This window comes from Mastigoproctus giganteus, chromosome 10, assembly GCF_048544385.1.
Source record: "Mastigoproctus giganteus isolate SK-2022 chromosome 10, ASM4854438v1, whole genome shotgun sequence".
NCBI lineage: Eukaryota > Metazoa > Arthropoda > Arachnida > Uropygi > Thelyphonidae > Mastigoproctus > Mastigoproctus giganteus.
Genome location: NC_143584.1, coordinates 185,426,119 through 185,438,223, shown reverse-complemented (window position 1 = coordinate 185,438,223; position 12,105 = coordinate 185,426,119). Strand labels below are relative to the sequence as shown.

Genomic DNA, 12,105 nt, shown 5'->3' with positions numbered 1-12,105 from the left:
ATTTCGCTCAAAGCGTTTCACAATTTCATATTTTTTCTCTATCGACAGAGGTGGACTGGCCATGAGCCTTACCGGGGAAACCCCGGTGGGCCGGAGGCCGGTGTGATTTTGGCCATAAACGCTAGTGTGAGGATACTACAAATTTTCCCGGGTAAGAATTTTTGACCCAGTCCGCCTCTGTTTATCGATAATTGCTTTTCTTTTTCTCTCTGAATCTGCAGTGTCTCCATCAGTACACTTCCTTTTCACACCTTTTAAGTATTTTACTCATTTTTAGGGAATAAAGCACAATTACAAAACGAGGAGGCACGCTTGATAAGCAAACAAAGCTGCGCATGTGTAGCAACTGAATAAACAACACCATAAAGGCAGAGATACACTATTAACACCTCACATTTCTAGGGGTTACTACCATAAAACAATAAAAATCCAGTTGCGTTTCTGCTAGTGGAATCTATTATAAACTGGTAGTAAACTCGATCTAATTGCATATCGATAGCTGGAATTGTGTTGGTTTTTACGTTATTATGGTGAAATGTGTTTCCCCTTCACTGATATAAAAAACATAAATACATTTTCAGAGTCTTCTTCATTCCTATCGTGTTGCGTTTGGTTGGGGTGATTCTGCGTTCGACTGCCATTTCTTGTAAACACAAAGACGAATCGTGCATAAGCCAATTCGGTTCGTGTTAAATTATAAGATACCGTTACCGTATTTATAAATAGTGTATGATCGAATTCGTGTAGTGTAAACACGTGTTATACGAGGACTGACTGTATATGGCTCGACCTACGCGATACATTTCTCTCGTGAAAACGATATAATTTCCGACAAAAGTTGAGCACAAATTCGAACGCACACATATAAATACGATAGTTGGAATACAAATTCTTGTATATGTGTGTAGCTCATGCGCAGCAAAGTTGAATTTTGTTCATCTTTCGCTCTCATTCTCCGCCGTCGCACCGTATATCGATAACATATGAAAAACGACCTTGAAGATAGTGGGCGGCAGTGTTGCCAAACGAAAAAATCAAGAACTGCGTAACTCCGAGTTCGCGTAAGTCGGGGTATTACTGTATTATAATCCTGACCAAGGGTCCATGCACATTTTTATAGAAACTTTATAAATTTTATATAAAACTTATATCAAAATTTTTATATATAAAGTATGTAATAGTGCTCGTATTATAATTAGAGTACTTGACCAACAACCATCACTGTTGCTGCTTTTTTCACCACTTTTAAAGAAATCACTTTTTTTTGCTACATTTTTTACAACGGTCAGTGACACTTGGTCAATGATCATTCCTCTTATATCAACCATTCTTAATCCTCCATGGTTTGTACTCCTAAGTAGAACTTAGGAGGTACATGGAGGTATATGAATGGCTGTTTGGATGCTGTCTTAGAAATAAATAGGAATAGAACTAGACACCATGTTTTTTATTATAGAAAATTTGCTTTGTTTTGTTTAAAAATATGCATTATTAATTATTATTTATAATTATTTGTTCAACTTGTTCTTTTTTGAAATTTCCTATGCTGTATGCATTTTTTGCTCTTCATCTATTTCCCCCACTCCACTCTGCTACCATTTCTCAATTTATGGCTGGTCAGACTGCTGTAAATTTGTTTTTATTTTTATATTTTAATGGCAGTTGTGGTTTGGTTTTTAAAATTATTTTCATGTCTGTCAGTTTTATTTCTATTTTGTCTTTCTTTTCAAGTGCTGTACTGTTTGGTGATATTTTAATACACAGTACAAATAGTAATAACTAACTGTAAGCCACACTACCCTATGCCATATGAGTGACAATTTTCTGCTAACATAAGTGTAAATCACATAAGTCAAGGAATTTGTGGATAACTTAGTTGTTCTCCTTTTGTATACAAAATATGCTTTGCACATGTAACTGTTTCTCATCTGAAAAGCAGTACTGATGTAACTATATCCGAAGGTCAAAAAAAAAAAAAATTCTGCCACAAAAAATTAATTTTTAGCAAAGGAAACCTCAATACTTTATTTATTAGCCAAAGGACATCTTAATACATGTATTCCTTGGTTTTGACATATTTTTGAATGATTTACATAATTAAAATCTGTTGTACATTGTTTTTGAAATTACAAAATTTGAATATATGTGAAGAGTTGTAGCTCAAAGTTGTGAATTTTTCTGTACAGGGTTCATGAGAAGGCTGGACTGTAGGAAAAATGAAACACTATACACTTATTCCATTTATTATTCAAATTGATTGCCATCAACATCCAGGGCCAGTTGTGGTATAGTAGTTTAATATGTATGCAGCCACAAGTAAGGAAGTTGTGGGCTCAGGCAAGAGGAAAATATCATTTTCCACAAAAAGTCTTTCAGCCGTTATGAACTGTGGCAGTGAAAGCCTAGTTGCCCTTAATTAATTTAATGTATTTACAGTCACAATGAATATATAAACTCTTCTGTCCTTAGCCATATCAAAAATAAATTGAAATTTATATTTTATTTGTATACATGACTTCTTGCACGAATATGTTTTCTTTTTCTTGAATGTTTCCTGAGGCAGCAACACTGAGAGTATACATTCTGAATGTTTTCCTTCAGTGTTGTAGTAGTCTTTAGTTTTGGGCTATAAATCATAAACTTTAGTTATTCCCATAGGAACAAGTAGGAAGCCATCAGGATATTTCAGTTCCTGAAATATTTCAACAGACATTAGAAATAAGGCTAACTCTTAAGAAAGCACCTCATATATTTTCTATGGGTTTAGATTTCTGATACACCCTGTAAATAGCATAACATAGTATGCGGTAAATAAATGCCATACACTGAAATATATGGTATATGTTGTAATACAGTAAAAGCCCAATAATTTGGTCTTCCATGAATAGAAAAGCTTATGTGGTCAGGTGTATAAGCCTAAAATGAAATAGAAGCATCATAAAATGTTATGGAAAATATATTGTATGTGGAGTGGGGGCTGTAGATGAATTTTTGAGAAACTGGAAATTTGTTCTAGCTTGAATGAAGTACTTATCACAGTTTATACACTTGTGATTCAAGGTTTATTTGAAGTTGCACAATACTGAGGCAGTTCAATGTGAAAGTGAAGCATGCTTCATGCCATTAAAAGGGATGTGAAGTAACCAGAACTGGATACAGAACAAACTCCCCTGCAAACCTTTGTTAAATTATTATAGCATAGATATAACAAATGGAGTTCCTAAAAACCAACCATGTATCTGAGCTCCAACATACAATTGTACAATTCACAGGAACTATCACAACATGTTTAGATATAATCCTTATTACTTTAGATAGATACATGGATACATTGTAGATAGATAGATACTGTTAATGCAAAAGGAACTGTTATGGACTTTTTTTTGCAATAAGGCTGAGTTAGCCAGTCCCAGCTGATGATTGCATGGAATTTCTTTTACGAAAAAGACATTTTTTGTTCAGAAAAACAGGCAAATCAACCACAGAACACATGCAATTTACAAACATAATATATATATGGCAGAATATGACCTAAAACCAATAACAACAATGGCTGGTGTCCAAAAGTTAAATTACAATTGTGTGTTATTTAACATGATAAATCCAAAAATGACTTCAGAAATATGAACTCCAGAACATGTCAATAAGACAGACTGCAAAAGTGCACATTATGACAGCACTATTCATTTCTAATCTGGTACACAGTACATCTGATTAGGTTTCCTTTTTTTGAATAATTTTCACAGATTTGGAGTAGAGAACAGTTATTGATAGATGATGGCAGGACAGTTGCAAGGCAGAGTGGTCAGAGACTTTAATAGTGATTTAAATGTTATGAAAACATCTGGACAGATTGGAAGTATTTCAAAGGCAAGTTTAAGGTTAGCCAAGAGTTACAACATTGCAAGGTGACCACTCCCTAACAATGAGATGCCATGTATACAGGGTGTTTCAGTTAAACGTTTCAGAACTTCTAAGAGGGGTAGGGTACATCCTGACAACTCAAAATCATATAGCAATGTGGGGTCGGAAATGCTTTCCTGAAGCGGTGTTGTACACAGAAGCACCATAAAGAAAAGAGACCGTAAGTGAGAAATCATTTTAATAATACATGAAAAGAAGCAAAAGGTACATGGATTAAAGTAAGTGTTCGAAGTTTCTTCCACGGGCTACAATGCACGCCTCACATCTCCGACGCATGGACATCCGAACATTCTGGAATACTCCAGGCAAATTTCGAATTTCTTCGGCAGCTACTGCGATTCTTGCAACCAGCTCCTCAGCATTGTCAACAGGGGTGTCATAAACTAGTGATTTCATATGACCCCAGAAATAAAAATCAAGACATGATAGGTCGGGTGACCGAGCAGGCCAACGCACGGGACCACCACGTCCGATCCACTGTTGACCAAATGTGACATCCAGGTAGTTACGAACATCTCCGCTATAATGGGCAGGGGCTCCATCGTGTTGGAACCACATTGTCTGTTGCGTCGATGCAGAAATCTGTTCATCTCTCAAAAGTTTTGGCAATACTTGCTGCAGAAAGATCAAGTAGATAGGTCCGGTTAGACTACACGGTAACAGGTAAGGTCCGATGAGGTGATCTCCCATAATACCAGCCCATTCATTGACCGAAAATCGAATCTGTGCTGCACGAAGACTTCTGTGTACAATACCGCTTCAGGAAAGCATTTCCGACCCCACATTGCTATATGAGTTCGAGTTGTCAGGATGTACCCTACCCCTCTTAGAAGTTCTGAAACGTTTAACTGAAACACCCTGTATATAAAAATTACTGTTTTAGCCATTGTAGTAGTAGTGTAAGAATTTTTAGACTTTATGGGTTCATAAAGGTTCAGGAAGGTGCAAAATTAGTTTCAATACAGTGAGACACCAGTTCACTAGCCTCAGTGTAGGAGAGAGAGATGACAGCCAGGTGGTTCTAAGCAATCATAAGAATGACAGTTTCAAGGCAGATTACTCATGGCCCAGGTGCCAAGTATTCTGTGGCCAAGTGATTCCAGTGCATTTTCCAAAGTGTTTTTTTACAGAGAACATATAAGCGAACAGTTTCCATTTTTAGTTTCAAACACTGTTTTCTTGATTTCTATAGCATAGTAGCTCTCTCGCACTACAATAAGTAGGCAGAAGCCCAGAAAGGAAAACCATCTTTCTGTTTTTTTCCTATTAGTACTAGCTTACTAACTCAGCCACTTGGTCACCTCACGTGGCACTGCTCCTGCCTCCCCGTGGCGGGGCCCGTAACCTGAGCAGTAAAGATAAACCCCCAGGGCCAAAAGGAGCTATCATGGATTCAAACAATTTTCCACCCTTAGAGCCTTCAAGCTCAAGACAAGAATCCTGTCATGAAAATACTAATCAACCAAAAAGGCTTCAAACTGAAGCACAGTGTCCAGACATCTCTAATTTTCTGGTGATACTCTCTCTGTCCACACAGCCCATGGGCAAGCTATCACCATTTATGATTCAAAGACATCTAGAATATATTGCAGGATCACCAAAAATGGTGAAGCGACTACAATCAGGAGATCTCCTGGTTGAAACAACCACATCCAAACATTGAGTGGCTATTAAAGACAACTACATTTGGTGGATTGCCAGTGTCTGTTACTCCTCACAATACCTTTAATTCATCTAAAGGAGTCATCACAGAATGGGACTTAATTACAGTTTCTGAGGAGGAATTAGTCCAAGAACTTAGCCATCAAAAGGTAATCGCTGCTAAAAGAATTATGACGAAAAAAGATGGAAATCTCATTCCAACTCGTTCCGTCATTTTAACTTTTAGTACTCCTGATTTGCCATCCTTAGTAAAAGCTGGATATTTAAACTGCCAAATTCGTCCATACATCCCGAATCCTTTTTGCTGTTTTAAATGCCAGAAATATGGCCATTCACAGCAGGCATGCAGAGGTGACACCATCTGTCCTATTTGTGGAGCAAAAGATCATACACAGGCAGATTGTCCAGCTGCAATTCCCATTTGCCCCAACTGCAAAGGCAATCACCCTGCCTTTTTTAAATCATGTCAGATGTGGAAAACAGGTAGGAAAATCCAAACATACAAAGTAGAACATAAAGTCACATATCCTGAGACACGGAGATAAATAATGTTGACTATGCCAGGTCCATCATATGCCTCTCGAACCTGAAGTTTTCATACAACTGCAATTCAAATAGATGTGTCAATACTGCCCAATGTCTCGCTAGCTAATTGGGTTAAAGCAACCTTATCAACCACTGAAAAGAAAATTCTAAAACTAAAACCAGCAATGCCACCAACACCCCAATTAGTATCCCAACTGATACTGTGACAGTCTCAAATGACGCAGAAAGATTGAAACCTAATAAAGACTGTAAGGAAACTGATCCACCAACCAACACTATGGAAGTGGATATACACCAAATTATGAAATTATGAAATTATGAAAAACCTATCCTAGAACTCCATGCCAATGACACTATGGATACTGGACGCCCCTTATTCCCAAAAAAAGACCGGGAAAAAAAATGCCCTGCATACAAAAAACAGTCAGATGAATCATCTTCAGCCAAACCAAAATAATGCCTAACATCATACAGTGGAATTGTAGAGGACTAAGCAGCCATTCTGATGACTTAAGGGATTTAATCTCTCAGTTTAATCCCATAGGTATATGCCTACAGGAAACATTCTTGTCACCCCAAGTTTCGCCGAAATTTTCAAATTTTATGATATACAGACGAGACAGAAGCCCAGAGTCTCCTGCCCATGGAGGAGAAGCCAGTCTTGTAAATACTAACATACCATCCAGACCGATCCAATTAAGAACCACCCTAGGAGCTGTGGCAGCTTGGATTGCAGTTAGTATTTCAGTTACCATTGTTTCGATTTATATTCCACCATCTCTATCACTTGCCCTATCAGAACTTGACAACCTCATTGCACAACTTCTAACTCCAGTTTGTCTTTTCGGTGAATTTAATGGACACCATCCATTGTGGGGATCAGCTACAATGGACAGAAGAGGCAAGTTGATTAAGGAATTTATAAATAATAATGACCTAAATTTATTAAACTCTGGATCTCCTACCTACATCCACCTACCTACAGGATCTACTTCTCAAATTGACTTGTCAGTTTGCTCACCTTCCATCTTTCCAATCATGACATGGTCTATATTAACCGATCCTTTTAACAGTGATCACTTTCCAATCATTTGCTCCTTACAAACGGGAGTAACACCAAATCCTGATCAACGATCCTCTTGGAAGTTTAAAAAGGCAAACTGGGAATGGCTATTCTGCTCAAATACTTCTGGACAGACTTTACGTTAAAAAAAGAACCTATTGATGATGTTAATACTTACATCACCAATCAGATTCTGACTGCAGCAAATACCTACATTCCAAAATCCAAGACATATCGCAATCACCGAAATCACTGTTGGAATGCAGATTGCTTCACTGCCAAACAGAGAAAAAACCGAGCTTGGAATAATTTCCATAAGAATCCCACCACTAATAACCTCATTGCTTATAAAAGGCTTAAAGCAAAAGCAAGGCAAATTAGACGGAAAGTGAAACGAGACTCGTGGATCGCTTTTGCCTCAACAATTACAAAAGACACCGACACACACCTCATCTGGAAAAGAATACAGACACTAAATGGGAAATTCGCTCGTATGCCTTCTCCAATACTTCATTGCAAAGGGAAAGACCTATCTACAGCTAAAGAAGTTGCTAATGCACTTGCTGAATCATTTGCTACAATCTCTGCGATATAAAATCAACTTTTTCACGCACCGCTCTTTCCCGTACAACCAACCCTTTACATTCATAGAACTTCAAGAATCGTTAAACAGATCTTCAAACAGTGCTGCAGGCCCAGATGGAGTTCATTACGTTATGCTGAAGCATTTAATTGAAGGCGATTTGAATACCATGTTAATCTTTTATAATCAGATATTCTCCGAAAATGCCTATCCTTCTTCCTTGTGTCATTCTTTCATTATTGCCTTACCAAAACCAGGAAAAGATCATTCCTGTGTTGAAAACTATAGGCCAATATCTCTTACGAGCTGCCTGGGTAAAATTTTCGAAAGGATGGTTCACACTAGGCTTATATCCTGTAGTCACAAAATCTCCTTCCAGATCATCAGTATGGCTTTCCGAAGAATAGATCAACGCTGGACGTGCTTATCAAAGCCGAATCTCATATCCACAATGCCTTTGTCATGAAACAACATCTAGTCATGGTCAACCTAGATCTTGAAAAGGCATTTGACACTACATGTCATCATGGGATTATTATGGACCTTTACCACTTGGGGTTTAGGGGCCATTTGCCGAAAATAATTAAAATTTTTCTGGAATTGCGTTCTTTTCAGGTCCGATATAAAAATGTACTCTCTGCATCTCACATTCAGGAAGAAGGAGTCCAGCAGGGATCGATACTTAGTCCAACACTATTTTCAATCCGAGTTAGCAGCATAACACGAGATATCCCAAAAACTGTTGAAACTTACATGTACGCAGATGACCTTACAATTTCTTGTCAATCTCAAAGTATGAACACCATCGAACGGCAGCTCCAACTTGCCATTACCAAAATACAATCATGGACTTCACGGAATGGCTACAGACTATCAGAAAAGAAATGCATTCTCATCCACTTTTGCAAGAAACGAGCTCTCCATCCTGATCCGGAAGTACAAATAAACAATATTCCAATCCCACTTGTAAGTACTGTTAAATTCCTTGGAGTGATATTAGATAGCAAGCTGAACTTCCAAGCTCACATCTCTCATTTAAGAAATACATGTCTAAAGCATCTGAATATACTGCGATCAGTCTCGGCTATGTCATGGGGTGCTGGTCGGTATACTCTACTGCATCTTTATAGAACTTTAATCCGTTCACGGCTAGATTATTGTTGTCTGGTCTATGACTCTGCCAGGAGCACTACTTTACAATGTCTAAATATTGTCCAGCACAGTGCTCTCAGGACTGCATTGGGCGCTTTTAGGACTTCTCCAATCCAGAGTCTTTATATCGAAGCACATGATCCTCCATTACATCTTCGTAGGAAATCATTACTGCTCCACTATGCTGCTAAGATCCAGAGTCTTCCATCTCACCCCAGTTGGGTATATCTTTATAATACTCAGTGGGATTTGCTATATGACAGCAAGCCAAATGAAAACAGACCTGCTTCACTCAGGATTAAAGAGCTTTCTCAGAGTTGGCATATCAATTTAAGCGATATTTTTCAGGTCACAACTGCACCTGTTCCACCTTGGACATACGTTTCTCTCTCCCATGATACACATTTTCTGGAGTGGGGAAAGAATACTGTACCTTCCTTTAATATCAGGCAGTTGCACTTAGCTCACACTACTCTGAACTCACATGCCTGTAAAGTCTATACTGACGGATCCAAAACAGCCAGTAGGGTTGTTGCTGCTGCAGTTTTTCCTTCTCTAACGGTTACTGCCTCGCTACCATTAGCCTGCAGCGTCTTCACAGCCGAATTATATGCCATCAAATTAGCACTTAGTAAAATTATTGAACTTTCCGTCTCACCTGCCATAATTTACACTGACTCGCTCAGTGCTGTTTCTGCCATAAGGACGAATTTCTCATCTTCTCATCCTTCCTTGAAACACATTCATTCTCAACTATTTTCCTGCAGTGTGTCCAATCAATCAATCAGTTTTTGCTGGATCCCTGGCCATTCTGGTGTTCCGGGAAATGAAAATACGGACCTCGCAGCTAAACATCCTCAACCAGCTGTCCCAGAACACCCTCAGGTTCCTTACATTGATTATAAGCCTGTTATTCGCAAAGCAAGTTACGACAACTGGTCACAGATCTGGAAAAGTAACACCAACAATAAACTTTACCAGATAAAGCAAGAACCAAAGCTGTGGCTCTCAGGCTTTCGATAAAACAGACGAGTTGAAGTAGTACTGGCAAGACTCAGAATTGGACACACTCATCATACCCATCTGTTCCTGCTACTGGGAGAAGATCCACCCCAGTGTTCATCCTGTGACAATCAACTTACTGTTAGTCATTTCCTCTTTGATTGTCCCTTATATTCAACCATATGGTCAAACACTTTTCAGTTGGTCTCTAGGTTGAACCTCTTACATGATTTAACTCATATCCTGGGAAATGAAGCAAACATAAAAGGACTTGTAATCTATTTAAAATGTATTGGCCTATATAGGAGTATTTAATTTAACATCAACAGCGGTATATTTCGACTAAATAAACTATGAGCAGACACAATTTGGCCTCAGTACCCCTTGTGTCGTTAAGCCAAATAACAACAACAACAACAAATTACTCATATACAGAAGAAATCATAGAAGAAAGAAGAATACATAGAGAAATCTATGTAAGCTCTTGAGGTTGTCTTGACACTCCATGTGTGTTCTGACATGGAGAGAATGTAAACATGCTCCTCTTTAATTAATATTCAAAGAAGGTGTCCAATATTGTAGTTGTCTTGATGGGTACGGGAAGGCATCACAATGATGGAAGCACCAATGTCTTTGTCTTTAAAGGAAATGCTTTGACCACTCAGAGATATGGGGATGGTTGAGGCTTTTCATGAGTACTAAAATGATTGACACAACCTTACCAGCAGATTTTGTTTGTCTTTATTGGAGTAGGGGAAATGTTCAGTGAACTTTCTTGCTTTATTTTAGGATCATAGGAAAAAGTATTATTCCCTTGCTTTATGCTTACTTTCCTGATCAGGGTTTCATATGTAGCAGCCATGGTTTACATTTCTGCTCATCCTGTCTCTCTTCTCTCCAGAGTCAAAATCAAAGTGAGTTAACAATTACACACTACAGTATCTTGAACATGATGATGCTGCTGTGTTGTCATTCTCAAGACCACTGTTACCAGCTGCTGAAAATATTACTTGCCTTTGTGGAAGGTGATGGAGGAATTACACACTTAGTTATTACATTTGCATGCATAAATATGTAGAATTATACCAGAAGTCTGTAATAATACAAATATTCTCTCTCTACAGTTAACATGCAACATGAATATAAAATAATAAATAATAAAGTTTTTTTCCTCTAAAATCTCATTACTATTATTTTTCAGTTTTCTATTTAAATGAAGCAGATAGGTGCAAGAGGATCTGTGTTCCATGGATTGCCTGTGGTGAATATGCTTTTACTTCAGAGATGTCACTTATTTGCTATGTATGTAATAGTTGCCTGCATAGCAAATATTCCCACAGATTGTGTGCTGAGCAACTGTAGAACAAATAAAACATTCTTGGGTTCCATATTATTTTAATGTAAACTGTTGACTGTTTTAAATGGGAATGTACAGGGTGATTAATAATAGTATTTTCTAGGGAATATTGGTCAATTTCTAGTCACCATGACTTCAGTTTTTGGCTGCACTTGTTGATGAGCATATTCACATGTTTATAGATGAACAATTTGTTCCCCTGAACAAAAACAGAAAAGCAGATGTGAATTTCTTTCTTTCTTTTTTATTGTTTTGTACTTTTAAAACAAGAATGTGTTTAGTTTGCACTTAAAAAATTATAAAAATATTCTCTATAACTTCATTTTGTGCATACGTATCCTATGTCAGCAGTTGTTTTAATGTAAAAATTTGATATTTCGAGATTTTCAACCACTGAACTTCATAGTGCTAAAAATTTCAAATGGATAAGGAGAACTTAGAACTTTTGCTCACTGCCATGAGTTTGACAATAAAGACCTCATTTTGTTAATTTTGATATATGTATAAATATATATATGGTCTGAATTAAATGTTAGGCCACAGATCTGTGTTAAACTTTAAAAAAGCTTGTATATTATGTAAATTTATGATTAATAATGAAACAGAATTAATATAAAATGAAGATTATTTAAGGATAGTGATCTACCAAAAAAAATCAGTAATTTAAAAATAATCATATTCAAATTATTTGGGAGTGTATCCATAATAATTAGTTTGTAGTTGTATTCTGAAATCATGTTCTGCAAAATGCAGGTATACAAAATGCTATTATCAAATATGCTTTTTTTATGTCTGAGTGGGACACAATCATTCCCT

General features: G+C 37.3%; 1 protein-coding gene across 2 annotated transcripts in view; it reads left to right on the top strand.

Moving 5' to 3' along the window:
• The window catches only part of Ostgamma (oligosaccharide transferase gamma subunit), a 92,768-nt gene extending 80,949 nt beyond the window's left edge, over nucleotides 1–11,819 (top strand). For both annotated transcript variants that reach the window (XM_090383799.1, XM_090383798.1), the window contains one exon: nucleotides 11,134–11,819. In XM_090383799.1, the coding sequence (XP_090239925.1) occupies nucleotides 11,134–11,149 (16 nt within the window). In that variant the 3' untranslated portion in view covers nucleotides 11,150–11,819. The remainder of the gene's footprint in view (nucleotides 1–11,133) is intronic.
• The last annotated feature ends 286 nt before the right edge of the window (nucleotides 11,820–12,105 follow it).